This window comes from Mastacembelus armatus, chromosome 11 (genome assembly GCF_900324485.2).
Source record: "Mastacembelus armatus chromosome 11, fMasArm1.2, whole genome shotgun sequence".
Classification (NCBI taxonomy): Eukaryota; Metazoa; Chordata; class Actinopteri; order Synbranchiformes; family Mastacembelidae; genus Mastacembelus; species Mastacembelus armatus.
In genome coordinates this window covers 13,554,265-13,569,916 of record NC_046643.1, presented here as the reverse complement: position 1 = coordinate 13,569,916, position 15,652 = coordinate 13,554,265, and the positions used below count along the sequence as shown (strand labels likewise).

The following is a 15,652-nucleotide window of genomic DNA, read 5'->3' as shown; positions in this document are numbered from 1 at the left end:
ATATGTCCCTTTGAGTTTTGAGTCAAGGTGGGATCATTAAAATGGTAACAAACCCCTGTGATGGATTTGTTTGAAGTGGGTGTGTAATAATCATAATTACAGTGACTTGTCCCTCCACCAGGCAATTCTTGAACAATACTATAGTGATTCAAAACTGGCACTATGATTAATGATTACAGGTTAGCTTATCATTATTTCAATTAATAGTGCAGTCACAGCATGTGATCTGAGATTTGAAATAGTGTCTTAATTATGGAGACTAGATCAGTCAAAATGATCCAGTTTCCAGTCACACATCCAGGTTTTATAGCAGTGATGGGGATTCTAGCATTGTTGAGGCCTTTAATTACCGTAGGTCAGGACAGTGGTATATTATGTGAAGAGGGTTTGCCACCTGCACTGGCTCCACTGGATGACTGTGTTTTTCCCTCCACTTCCTCTCTGATTCCCTCTACACAACAGTCCCCTCTGTTGTCATCTTTTCTCAAAAAACTCCCATTTGTTTACTGGTTTCTCAAGTCTTTTGCTTTTATGTATGTCCCTCTGTCTCACCCGTAGTCTCTCTGCCGTTCCTGTTCTCTTTCTCTTTTTCTCTCTCCTTATCTCGATCTCATCGTCCCCTCTGGCCTCTGACTGACAGTGTTATAAATTGATTTTCAGCCCGGTGTGTTCCTTCTGCCTCTCTCTAGGCATTTCCCTTATTTAGCTTCAACTACTCCAGGGTATAGTCTAGACCTCAGGCTGACTGTCAGTCAGTGGCAGCATGGAGCAGTCTAATTCTTGGTTGACAAGCATTCCTGACAGCAGGAACCAATGGGATGTTTCAAACATGCTTACTCTCCTTTGCTTTGTCGCACTTTATTGGATTTTTGTCTTTGCTATTGCATTTTCTACCTTCATTCTCTCCATGTCTGCCCATGCCACTCTGCTCTTCATCCCTTTTTTGCTTTTGTTTTGTCTACCCCCCTGTCACTCTGTCACCCATCCTTCGACTGAATTTCCTTCATCTTATTTTCTGTCTCGCTTTCAAAACCACTTCAGAAAAATTAATAGATACAGTCATTTTCCAGAGACATGAACAACTCATTTAAATTAACTAACACTGCTAACTAACTAACACACATGCATGTAAACAAAATACACACACGTTTCATTTTGCCCCTGGAACTTGAACTGCTGTGATCTGAATAATGATTGGGTGGTTTGTTTGTCTGCAGTGATTTGAACGGTCAGTGTGTGCCACTGGGAAAGCCATTCTTAATCCTAAATGAGTCCGCGAGATTAGACGGAATAGACCTTTAAGTGAATCTGGTATCGCTGAGGTCCCCAGAGAGGGAAAGAAAGAGAGGCAGCAAGATGAGAGAAAGACAGACAAAAAGAAAGCAGGAGACTCAGAGTGAGGCAGAAACATAAAAGAATATTAAGTGCATTTGCTCAGAGTTGGACTTGTTTAATATTATACTTCTGAACATAAGAGTAAAATTTGATATTATTCAATGTGTGTACACCCACAGAGATATGTGTCATTTTAAGACATGTCTAGCTCCTCAAGTAGGAACTGGGGACACTCAGCAATCTTGAGGGTGCACCACAGGTCCCATTCAAATGAAGAATAGGATCATTTCACTGTTTGCTCATTTACTGTAGCAGTCAGCACCATGGAAAAATGGTTATATTGATCGTAAGTTTCCCTGTAGAAAATGACAAGCTCAGTAATTGATTTTGCCCCCTTAGAATCATAAAGCTTCTTTCAGCTTGTGTGAAGTCAAATTATCTTACTGTAAGACGATGTTAGATTTTTATTCATCTATATATTAATTCGGGCTGGGTTTAAAGAATCTCGCTTCGCTGCATGATAATGTTTTACTCACAGTCTGCAAAGGTTTGGAGAGGGCTTGACTCTGTCAGCGCCTATTATCCTTGTGACTTAGACACTGTGGGTGTGTTGTTACAGGTACCCCTGAGAAGATAAAATGAAAATGTCATCTGATGCAAAGACAATACATTTGCACAGTACTACATGTTAAAAGCAAGACACTACTCAGCTGCTTGTATGTATCTGCCACCTTTATTTTTCCCCAAAATTACTGGTTTTATTATTACAGCCCTCTGCAGCAGTTCCCCTGCTTCACCAACACAGAGCTTTCATTGAGCCAGCAGAGAAATTGAAACCGACACACTGCAAGTGAATGCAGGATGTAAAATATCCCAAGCAGTCCTGATTCATCAAAATACACCAGCACTCATTTTTTGAAAATCTGTTTCTGTAATGAGCCATACTGGAATGACTTGCCTTGATTGTTTTGACAATTGTCAGAATAAGCTACTTGTGAAGCTTGTGGGTTTTTTTTTTTTTTTTTCAGGAGCATTTTATCAAACACATTCAAGTTGAGATATTGCTTTGAGGAATGAGATCAAGACAATATTGCAGCCCAGGGTTCATTAAATCCACTCAATTCATGAGGCAGATTTTCTTCTTTGTCTTTAAGCTTCTTTCATCCAGGGAAGGTTTTGCTGAGCACGCATGCACTTTTCCAGCTAAACCCTTTTGCTCATTAGCACCAGTACATATATTCACACCTGGGAGCTATCCAGTCACTACACAGCACAAATCTTTTACTATTTGCCAATTAGCATCACTATTTAAATCTTTTTTTTTTTGTTTTTGGATATCGAGGGGTTGCTTTGAACAAATCCCCACCCCAAATTTTTGTTTTATTTATTTTTTTTTTAGTATTAAACACACATACCCTGAAGAATTTATTTTAAAAGGTTTAAAGCTGGTTGGTATGAGGTTCTAGGAAAGGGTTAAGTAGTCAGGGTTGTCAATGAAGATTTCAATAGGCTGTGTCTGTATGTGTGAGTAAACAGTGCACACATTTCTGTGTATTTCTCTTTGATTTTGCCTTGTCTTCCTATAATACACCTTTGTGTTTGTATGTGTGTTCAAATATGCCTGACTTCCTGTGACCCTGTGTGTGTATGTGTGTGAGTGGAGAAGGGCTGTCGGTTTTGGTCTGGTAGTCAGCATAATTAGAAGTCTCTCTTTTACCCCATCTCCTTCTTACTATTTCTCTCTCTCTCTTCCCTCATTCCTCTTTGTATTTCGTCCCCCACCCCCTAACACTCTCTCTCTTTTGCCCTCCTACGCACCCTTGTCTCTATCCTTCTCAGTGATGAATCTTAATCCTTTCATTCTTCGCTCAATGGCAGATGAGGGCAAATCTGTCCTTTTCTCTTAGTTTATTCGGCTTTTCATCTTCATTGCTCTGTCCAGTTTGCTTTTTATTCACCTCCCCCCGTATCCACATTATTCAATTTAATGTAGCCACTTCACTTAGACTAAGACACTGTGAAGTCTGCAAATTCTGGTGTTTATCTCCAATAATTTTACAGATTATTAAGTTGACCCTTATCAGTAGCAAAACATAAAGACATGTAAGAGACAAGGGTAAAAATCAGTTAATAATGTGTTTTTGGTAGAAAGACTGAATTTATACTGTACTTTTCTTTCCTTTAAGACAATCAGTTGAAAGATTAGAAAACAAAGGGAATTTTAAACAGTTACTCATCATGACTAAGGTATTTTGTTTTTTTTGAAAAAGCGTTTTATAACTGTCAGATTTGACCACCTGTTGGTGCTAATGCATGAATCACATTTGCTTTATAGGGAAAATATAATTGCAAACACTTTTTGTCATTACTTTATGAATAACAAGGAAATTATCAATGCTGTCATTACATACACTTGTGTCATGGCCAAATATACTACATGCAGACAAATACAGTATAATAACCAGGTGCATTTCTGTAGTTACCATATCCACAGAAGATTAGACCCTTGGATCTTTAAAGCTGCATGCTCCGTCGAGAGGCTGTTAAGTAACTCCTAACTAGTTTTAATGTAGGTGCATAGCTAAAACTCACCCATGGGAGTTCAGTAGACATCTCAATTAATGTGTCATCGCTCTAAATAAAGTCCCAGCTGCACTTTATATTATGCTTAATTTGCAGCCTCTCTGCTGTAGCATGTGGCAAAAATAAGACTTGCGTGTGTGTGTTCCTGTCATTTCTCTGGCAGAACAGTAAGTAATAAGACTATTGTGAGCTTCATCTGGAATGTTGTTCCCTGCTGTTTGAGGCTGTGCTGCATGTCAGCACACTGAATTATCAAAGTTTTATGTATCAAACAGTCTCAGTCGATAATTTTTCCCTTTAAGAAAATGTTATCATCCATTGAGCAAAATTGCTCCCCAAGTCATGGTTTGTCTATAGATTCCTTTTTATTCTCCATGTTTTTAAACCCAGGATGTGATGATAACATCACATTACATAGTTCCTCTTCTGAACAAGAGAAAAATTACAGGGGCAAAAAAAGTAAGAGTATAGTTTTTTTTCTCTTGTATACTTTATGATTGTGTGTGTGTGTGTGTGTGTGTGTGTGTGCGTGTGTGCTTTATTTGCAGTATGCCTCTCATATCTCTCTCTCTGTACCTCCTGGTTCATCAACATCTGAGCTCCGATTGGTTGTGAAGATACAGAGATACCGGTCCTTAATTGCAGCTCAGTCATTGGTCATTATATCCATCACTGTGATAGTCTTGGAATTGTATAGGTAAATGAAGGTTGGACAAATGCACACACACAGAGAGACACACACACAGTTTTTGGTTGGGATTCTGCTTTGGATAATTGGTTGAAAAAGCATCCAGCGGGATTGTGCTGCTGTCCCTGTGGCTCTGTCTGCCATTGTAAATAACAAGGATCATAAACATGAAAGGCAGGGGGATGATCATCTTGATTTGCTTTGCACTCAGAGGAGCTTAATTAAGGCCTAGGAGTTCAAGGACTTTAAACATACAGTAAAAGCAATTTCAAGCTCTACAAGCTACTGTGAAGTTGTTTTTTTTTTTTAATTTCTTCTGTTTTAATTTTCCATTTAAATAAAAGCTAAAATGTATGCTGACTGTGTATTAACAAAATCACACAGCTACATTGCATAAGAGAATACTTAATGCAAAAAAAGTACTTCACATCATCCCTCAGCAAAAAAAAAAAGTCAGTCAAATCCAATGTAACAGCAAGTTTCTTCTCCGCTTTAGTGTCCTTGAGCAGGAAGACTCTAAATCCCTACCAGCCTCAAAGAGTTTATCCTCTGTGAGCTGACTCTGCATTCTATGTCCCCTGTGGAGTGGAGAAAGTGGAGAGTTTCTCGATCAGGGATCGATAAGGCATCACAAAAAAATGCTCTGGACCGACTTCATTCCTGGACGCTCCAATGTTTTCACCTAACACCTGTGGTGTGGTTGATATAAAAGGATCATTTAGATCAAAGGGAGAAGATAATGATCCTGATGTGAACCGTACAGTCTAAGGAGATCAATTACATTTACATTTTACAATTTAGGCATTTAGCAGACTCTGTAACCCAGAGAGATTTAGAATAAGTACAGCAGCAGAATTGGCTTCACTTTTAATTTATCAGTACAAACAGTCAGTGTAAGGAAGTGAAAACGATAAAAACAAACTCAACTTCCTCACTCTCATCCACAACAATTCCTTCCCCAAGTACTCTTTCACCATATCATTACAGCGTGGCCCCATTATTCTGAATACTGCAAAAATTCAGTACTTCTTGTGAACAGTTTATCCACCATTTTAAACAAATATGCTGTGTACCTTATTGAAATTCTCCTGATGCAGCAAATGAGTTTATTAAATTTTGGCTCTCCAGACCTGTAACATTCACTTGAAGTGTATGCAGGGCTGCTGTACTGTGCAGAGAGACAAGTCAGCACCTGTTGCCATTGGTGTAGTTCTTAGTTTTTACATCTAATCTTTTTTAAAAGCAGTTCAGTAAAACAATACTTGAAGTAACATGAGATTGGAGATGTGCATAGTAGTGTGAGTGTGTGTATGCATGCAAGTGTGTTTATATAATTAAAAGTGACTGTGATTAATGCTGACTACAGGCACAGAGAAATGCACGTAGCTGCATTTACCCAGTCAAATTATCTCTTTGTCACACAAACACACACATAAAGATATGAACCTTCTTTTAATATTCTGTCATTGGTTATGCTGTTGCATCATTTGTGTACTTTAAACACTAAATATCTTCCTTGCTCCATGAAACTTTGTTTTTTGTTCCCTTTGTCATCTTGTCTACAACACAGATGACAATTATTTTCTCATTGTAAGAATAAATAAACTATGTTAAAGTAAACAATATGCTCTCTCTCATGTCTCCCAGGCTTCATCTACACATGTGGCGGTACGCTGAAAGGCCGAAATGGCAGTATAGAATCACCAGGCTTTCCCTATGGCTACCCCAATGGGGCAAACTGTACATGGGTCATCATTGGGGAGGAAGGAAGTAGAATCCAGCTCATCTTCTTGTCATTTGCCATAGAAGAAGAATATGACTTCCTGTCCTTGTACAATGGGCATCCCCACCCTGCGAACTTCAGAACAAGGTAGGACTGAAGGCACAAACATCTGTTATTTCATGTAACATGTTGTTTATTATTAGTCTGCCACTGATGCATGGGGAGTTTTTACTTCCTTTCTCTGAGGCTGTAAAAAGGTACTGTATAACTAGTACAGCATGTAATGCTAATGGATAAAATGTTGAGTAAAAGTGAAAAAGTAAATGTGCATTGTATAGTTAACCAGAATTAGAATGATATAGACATAGCAGAAGCTGAGAGGCTGAGTAACAATAATAAAACAGAGACACATCACTCTGTTGTTAGAAGTATGAGCAGAACAATGACCATGTTGCATAAGGAAAGTACAAGCTACAGTATAACTCTGACCACAGGTTGTAAAAGAAAATACAGAAAAAAGAAAATACACCGTGCCCACATGAAAAAATAAAGCATAGCCTACACACAACTGTTTAAATGTCAGTGTCAGTGTTCTCTGATCCAAATCATTTTGTGAATCTGGCAGTCGACAGGTGTGTGTGCGTGCGTGCGTGCGTGTGTGTGTGTGTGTGTGTGTGTGTGTGTGTGTGTGTGTAAACCATCTGTTGACTGAGCTGTGTCTATGAATACAGTTCAGTCCCACACTTGAGGTAAGTAGGGGACAGGGTTAGTCTTGTACGGGCTGAGGCTCACCATCCATTACATGGAAAAGTCTCTGACATGTCCTCTGAAAGACTCAAGTGTCTTCTGTAGTCTCTGGCCCTCTAGACCCCAATTCAAAAAACCTGACCAGTGCAAAGGAATCACAGTGCTTTAGTCTGGAAAATGTCAAGCCTCAAAGCCCATGCAGGAGTGGGCGGGTGTCCAGTTTTTTTTACAAATCTATAACCTTTCACTTGTGTCAGCGTTCTGGCTATGACTGGCACTGTCAAAGGCAAGAAAACTTTCTGAATGGTTAATATGGGAGTAATAGCACAATTTACATTATGCCAAACACTTTTTATCACCAGCAGGTTCACACACAAAACGCCCACACACATTATTTTCTTATTTAACTATATTATTATACATTTTCTACATGCTAACGTGTTTACATGATCAGATTTAGGGTTATAATAGAACAGAGTTCTTGAATATTCAAAAAACATAAAATAAGAACAGAATAAGAGAGCGGACTGATGTATTCTTATGGTTCTAATAAACAAGCACAAAAATCTCATGTTGTGAGCTTTGGAAAGCAATTAGTGTCGAGTACTAGCAAAAATGCTTCAGTGCTGGGCTGCATTCTCTTGAGCAATTCTGTTGCAGTGGAAGAAAAGACGCTGTATAGCAACAGGGTGCTGTCCTGCTGTAGTACATAAATTACCAAGGCTCCATCAGTGTCACTATGATTTCTCCTTAGTCATTAAACTGTTTTATTCAATTCCTTCTAGGATACACAAACTATTTTTCCCTCATGATTTCATCATGCAATCAATAGAGCCCAAAAGCAACTGTCTTTAACTGTATTCACATTCAACATGCTATTCTAAACCTACGATTAAATTATTATTAAGTTATTCAATTAACTGTGAAATGCAAAAGTGCCGTCTACTGAAATGTGTACTCTTACGTGACTGAACACTGATGGAGATTCGGCTGGTAGTGAAGTTTTGACAGGTGTTACTCCACAAGTTTTTTCACACAAAAAAACGTCCTTGACACCTCTCTTGATCGAAGTAACAAGGTGAAGAAATTATTTTCTTGCCAGTTTAATAACCGTTTGCGTGAGTTGATGACATGTAAATGTGCTGACTAAATATTACAACTTGCTATCATCAGTCAGTGCAATGGAAGAGATTCACTAAGAAGAAACAAATATTTTGCATTCAGCTACAATTAAGTTAGTCCTCCCCAGCAAAAGCTGAACATTACAACCAGTCTATTAAACATATCTTTGCTAAGGGAACAAAGTCACAGTCCAGTCACAACATACTGTAAATCAACGCTAATGCCACATCTTAGGATAAAGCAGAATTTTCTCCTGTAAATTACCAGTTTACTGTAAATGAGACATTTGCTGTCACTTTATTTTGGACTCTGGATCTGAATATGTATCTGGAACTGTTCATTGGATCCAAGAATATCCAATATGAGACAAGGATCGTGACTTAGAATAAGCACATTTTTTACTGTGCTTTTTCAGCTGGCCTAGTTTTGCTCAGGAACACAAAAACTATAAACATCTACAGAAATCATTGCATCTCTGACACAAATTACAGCCAGACTTTTTGCTGTCATCAAAGGACTTTTTTTTTTTTTTCTAGAATTATATTGATAATGTTTAGCAGAGCTTTCCTACATATCATGTGATTCCTAATTCTGCAGGGAAAAAGAGACAGTACAATCAAGAGGAGAAAGTAAAATGCTCTCTATGCACTTGGTTGATTAGGATTTCCTGCTTATCTGAGATAACAGGAAATTATGTGTAAGTGAGTGTGCACACACATTTATGCGCATAGGTTCTGTGTGTGAGGAAGATTTATGGACCTCGTGGTCACAATCACTGTGCTAGTTAAGCCAAATTACCTCTGCTGTCTGACTCTTTCCCTTTCCTTCTCTTACTTTCTTGCCCTCACACATACAAACACATGCACATGGACATAAGGCACAATGGTGATAAAAAGGTCAGATCTATTTAAAAAAAAAAACTAATTATGGGGACAGTGATTAACCCAGATGACTAGCACATGTGGGTCATGTGTATAATATACATGAATAGTACAAAAACAACAGTCCTGACCTGTGTTGCTCTGATCTCCTAAAAGTACTTTTCCAGTGGTAAGTTTTTATAAATGAGCAAAAGGCACCTTCCTTGGTTGCTACAGGTTGTAGAGGCACGATCCAACTTGGCATGTTGACAGCACAACAGGCAGTCATTTGTGTGAAACGTCCGTCTGGTTGATGAATCATATTATTAACTGACTTTCATGTTAAACACAGATTCGAGCACTGTGAAATAACCATTCCTCTCTGTCCCCCATGGATTATTTATTGACTCTATTTGGAAGCTGGAATTACTAACTGTGACAAACAGTGTTTTGAACTTTGGGTGGGTCTCGCCTCACCTGTCCACCCTCTTCATGATGTCCATTCAACAAGCAGATATGATGAATGAAACTGGTCTTTTATTCACTCTGTGCCTGTACACTTTTGAAAGCCAGGATGTGGCCTCAACATTTAAAAACACATTAATATTGCATAGTACATTGGATTACAAATTTCAATGTCATCCTAGTATTTCTTTTTTATGAGGGTCAAAGCAAGTTTAGTGTCCTTTCTGTGCCCTACTTTTGAAATATTTTTCTTATATTGATAATATTGTTAAAGTGACTTTATTCCAAAAACAAGGTACTGTACCCCATGTGGCATTTCAACATAAAGGTAGAAATACCTGGAAGAAATACAAGTTAATAAATATATAATAGTACACAATTTCCTCTCCGGTTCTTCCATGGAGACTGCTCTTTATGAAATTGATAAAATGTTTTAATTAGGGGCATTCAATTATTTAATGAAACATATTTCCTCATACATAATACAGAAATGAGCTAATAGATTATGTTCTTTGTTGATCTTGTAATCACGATTCTATATAGCTAATCCAACCTGCATTAATGCATTAACAAGCCTGCATCAATGCATTAACAAAGATAAGCAAAGCAAGAGTCTGTTCTGGAAAACTGCTGTTCATTTATTCGCCACTCAGTTATAATCGCTGTCCTCTTCTGAGCTCTTTCAAAATATGTTGCACTGACCAGAGTATCCTGGTTGTAAATAACATTTTCCAGATTTATGATCACTGTCGGCTTTTAATGCATATGTATTTTCAACTCCCTGCCAGTTTACGTCAGATGTGAGGATGAACCCACTTTGGTTTTATGGCTGCCTGAGCAACAGGATAATCAAATAAACCATCCATAACTTGTGCGCATTAACATACTCATTAACGGAGGAGACAAAGGCACAAAAGGGAGAAGAAAAAGAGGAAAATGTGTGACAGAGAGGTAGAATTAAAAGGCAAAGACGGAGTGTGTTTGTATGTAATCATTTTGAATTCAATTGGAACCTCCTGAGGTGTGTGTGATTTATCGTGAAAGACCCTTAACCAGACAACATGACATTTTGAAATTAAATTTGTTAATTGTCTTCAGTGGTCATTGTCACATTATGTTATTGCCTCTTCAGCTGCAGACATTCGTTGCTTTAAGTGTCTGTTTGTCTTCAGTTAATTGAGATGCCAGTTGAGTTTTTTTTGTTTTGTTTCTGATAGCATGGCAAGTGTCATAGGGAGCTACACTTAAAATGCCAAAGTAATTTACTTCATCAGACTTAGTAAATACTGTAGTTCCAAATAAATATTGCTCAGATAAGCAGTGGTTTTGTGGATCTCAATATGTTTGCCAGAAAATACAGTTTCATAGATTTATTTTTGAAAAATCAAAAGTTGAATTGTTTGTTTATTTCTGGTGAGGTTGAAGGATGCATGCTGCTTGACTGGGTTGTTGAAAATTTGCATAAAGTTCAGTGTTACTCAGCTTTACTTTGTCGCCTCACTCACTTTCATCCTGTCACTGAGCGCAGTTGTAGCCGATGTCTTCCTGTGTCAAAAGCTGCCATTTGAAATAACTTGTTTCCTGTCACTCACTGATGTTTTGTCATAGTAAATGTGAAAGCCTGGTAAGGTAGCGGCACATAAATTGTTGGAGCAGAAGACGTGAGTGGGACAACAAGTAGACTTCAGAGGATTTAACAGCTGTCTCGGAATTAATAATGTGCGAGTGCCTAGAGAGTGCCTGAGAGTTTTTGGGCATGAATGGATGGATGGATGAAATGAAAGTACTAACTGATGGAAGACACAGTACAAGTCTTTTTTGCCAGGCCTTCAGGATTAAAATGGGAAACGAACAGATTGGGGATTTGATCCCAGTGGAGTGTGGGACTAACTACAGGCTGCTTAGAGTCAAAAGCTTTAACAAATGCTTGAATCCAAATTTATTGTTATTGTCAGTATGCAAAATAAAATCCAAAGGCAGCCATTTTTGTTGATTGTAACAGAGAATGGGTCAGAAAATTCTCAGTATACTGTAGGTCAAAATGGGATTTTGGAGAATGATAAACCAGTCCATGGGAAATAAGGGACTGTCAGAAGAATAACTGAGAGCAGTTTTTATAATGTACCACTTACTGAAACATTACATTTAGACTCTTTTTTAAATAACACTCACATTCACAGGCAACTAGAGTCAGTGATTGACCTAACCCAAGGGAGGAAGCCCTAATACCTGGCTAGACCCCATGCAGACACAGGGAGAACATTCATAAAAAGGCCCTGGATCAGACGAGATTCGAACAGAGAACCTTGTTACTGTGTGGTGACAGTGCTAACCACTGCACTGCTGTGACACCCCATTTGTAGTCATATAGGTCCTAATAATTGTCATATTTTCCACTGTCATTATTATTCAGTGTGTCTACGATCTCTTTTGACATGTTTCCAATGAATATTATTAACTCTGCTTCTTTTGCAAAGTGACTGGTCGGGTTTAAATGTTTTTTTAACGCCCTTCTTTCTCCGTCCTGCCTGATCAGTCCTCATCCGAACATATTAACTCTGTGTTTCTTTCATGTGGGGATTATGTATTTTAGCATCATAACAGATGACTCTGTAGTGTTCATGCACTCATATTCATTGGAAGTTTGGTGTAGGGTCTGGCATTTAGAACCACTGTCTTTATATTTGCACACTTGAGATACAAGTTCATGCTTTACTTAAAGAAAATGCCAACTCAGGCTCGCAGAAGCAGCTACCGAAGTTGTGTCAAGTAAGTGTATGAATATTTGATCAGTGCAATCTGTCAATCTGTTCGTACCATCTAGTGGATATATTTGTTTTGTGCAAGCAAATCTATTCTTAACCCATTTACTAAAGTAAACTAGATCTGTGTGGGTGCTGCCAACAGTCTGACTGGGTTCGATCTGGATGATCTCAAACTTGAATCAATATAAATATGCTTAGAATGTCTGGATTACATTTTTATAACTGAGGTGAAAAGCACAGGAGGACTGGTATGTAATGTTAACCAGTTTGGAAGCAGACCATCGAAGAATCATGTGAACACCTCACAGTAGAAAATTATTTGATATTCCTATCTGTATATGACAATCTTTAAAGTTCTGTTGTGAGTCATGCAATAGTTATTTGTTGTTCAAACTTTCCTCCAACCGTTCATGTCTTGTAGCATGGCATCTAACACCCCAAGGACATCCTTCAGGGGCAGGTATTTATTTAACATGAGCATAACCTGCAGTTCATTATGGGCCACTGTTGAAAGAACAATACGGATAGTTTGTCACCAAAAAAATAACATAAAATTGGTAGGAGATGATTCCATTTTTAAAGATTTGAATGTGAAATTTTTAGTACGTTTCTAGTAAATTATTTAGATGTTGTAATGCTTTCTTGTGTTAATGTGTTAATTTTCCAATCGTCTGTGAATGCAGCTTAAACGTTGTTGCTTATTCATGTGATTAACTGCACAAATCCAGGTGTGTCGGGATGACTCGTTTCACCGGACGACACGGTGTTGTGTTGTTACTGTTGTGTAAAATATTACAGTACAATGTCTGCTACTGCATCTAGCTAACGTTGCTATTTCTGTAAATGTTACTTGCAACTTGCTAGATACTATTTGGGTTGAAGGGACTGCCTAAACCTATGTGTCTGAACACACATTTCTCCATTTAATATTAACCAGAATGTTGTTAACCTTTTATTTACCACACATACTCTGCTTCTTATCACACCCACTATATACAGAAAATAGTATAAGGAGTAGTAAATTGGAATATTATAGCATTGTGGCTGTAGGGGGTGTAGTGTGTCCTAACTTATTTGATGAGTTATTCTAGGTTTTTGACAACACAAACAAAGAAAATATATATTTCCTGTTGTGTCACGGTTGTGTAATGAAAAGGAAAGGTTTGGGGAAACCTGCAGGCCTTATATTTTCAAGCTGTCACAGAAGTGGTTCTGTGATGTGGGCATGAGGTGGTTGTCTCAGGGCTGATGGAGGGGCTAAAACAGGGGCCATCCATCTTTAGGCAGGTCAGTGAGTGAGTGATTTTATAGGGGAGAAGAGGAGGACTGTGGGAAAGGTGAGAGGACAAAGAAACTAAGAAACCAGTCAGGGCTCTGGCAGTATTCTCTCTGTTGCTTGAATCTGGACATGGAAGCATAGCACAGTGAGAGTCGGGGGCTTGTTATAAGACTGGCACAGTTTCTTCTTTTATGGTAGTGATGATTGGGATGACCGTCCGTGAATCCTCCGCTCTTTGAGATTAATAGTGCTGGTTGGGTTTGGTAATGCTGCTGTTCTCTGGTTGCTTTGTGCAGCTGAACTGAATTATCCCTTCCGCCGTGTATTATGTTGTTATTCTGATTACTCCATCAACTTTTGATATCCTTGCATCTTAGTCAGCCAAACAAACAGAGCATAACATGATAACATGGCAAAATAGGCAATTAAATAGCATTGTAAGTTGTATCTTTCCAGAGTGACTACACAGTGTGACACACTTTCATGAATCAGACAACATAATGTATATGGCCATTGAAATGGCAGTCTGAGCATAATGATACTAATACTACAGAGAGCCATATTTTTCTTTTATTGGTTTTTGGAAACTAGGGATACGTTTTTGACTGCACAAAGCACGTTTCATTGCGGCTGTGTACTTCACACGAATTTATTGGTAAATCTGTTTTTTGTTTTTTTTTCTCATTGTCTTGACCTTTTCAAATATCATGAACCACATTCAGATTTTTTGTAACCAAAACTCATATTGCATTGTTTTTATGGCTGTGAATCCAGAATTTACTGTAACCCATAAAAAGCAGGACAAAGGGAAAACTGGAGAGTAGCAGATGAGAAATAGAGTCCTAATGTGGAGAGATGTCCAGAGGAGAAGGAAGCAGTGGAGGAAAATGAGCAAACAGAGGAAGCGCCAGAAGAGAGCAAATATGCCAAGGTCACCAATATGGTAGCAGCAAAAGTAGCTTTCCTTGCAATCCCGCTGTTGTAAAATGTGGACCAAAATAATGTACATAATGTGAATTTATAAAACGTAGGTGTTATAATAACCAATGCTTGTATTTGTATTGTACTCAGTTGAACATGTGCCACAGAAAAGAAGGGAAAGGGGAAGAGAGTAAAATGTCCAAACAGCTTTTATTTGTATGTGATTTTGATTTTATGTTAAAAACTTTGTAAATGAACTCACAACATTTACAGCTCATCATGTACAAATCCTGCCAGCTGGTAGGAAGTTGCAACCCTAGTTGGAGCTATTAAGACTGAATGACTTTGTTGTTGTAGCTTTTTGTTTGGAGTTTTTATGCAGCTTGTGTATGTGTGTTTGAGTGTGTATGTGCAAGTGGGAGACAATTTGTGCATTTCTCACATTTGCACATTATACAATAACTTCCTAACTTCCTTTGTTTACAGCTTTGATGCACTAATGCAGTAGGTGAACTATAAGTGATTTGGTGAGTTGCATTTTAAATCCAGAGCAGTAGATATACATGTTTCAAGGCAATCTAGCCATCTAATTACATAGTTTCTATTCCTACCCTATTATTATATTGTTATATTATTCGTATTCCTAATAACTCCAGTTACCTGAATTTCTCTTTGGGCATTAATAATCTTAATCTTATCTCTGTCATCTCATCAATGTGTTTATACTGGGGTCAGTTATCGCTGCACTAAAAGACATTCTTAGCATCCATATTCTTAAATGGGTCATATTCAGGTTAGATGTCAGTGATGCTTCAACCTAAATATAGCCATAGACTTAGTTGTGTTAATTTATGATTTTGACGATAATTGTGGCAATTTTGTAACATGACTGGTATTTTAATGTATAAATCAAATTAGTTGAATGGTCCGTGATGAATGTACTTTATTGATAATAGTTTGAGGAATATTTCCATCATAATTCTCTGCTGTACATTTTCAATGTGGAAAACCTAAGGATCTAATGTACTGCATATATTTATTTGCTTTTGATTTGTTGGTTATGTATATGGAAAGTAGTCGCATACAGAGCTCAGATCTGTAGTCACATTTATTAAGATGCCTTGCAGCTAAAATATATAACATAAGAAAAAATGTTGTATGTTA

At 37.9% G+C, this 15,652-nt stretch overlaps 1 protein-coding gene across 1 annotated transcript in view; it reads left to right on the top strand.

The window, feature by feature from the left end:
- Nucleotides 1-15,652, top strand: part of LOC113126194 (CUB and sushi domain-containing protein 3-like) — a 274,111-nt gene that overhangs the window by 51,674 nt on the left and 206,785 nt on the right. The window contains exon 2 of the mRNA XM_026300093.1: nt 6,254-6,476. Coding sequence (XP_026155878.1) covers nt 6,254-6,476 — 223 coding nt within the window. The remainder of the gene's footprint in view (nt 1-6,253; nt 6,477-15,652) is intronic.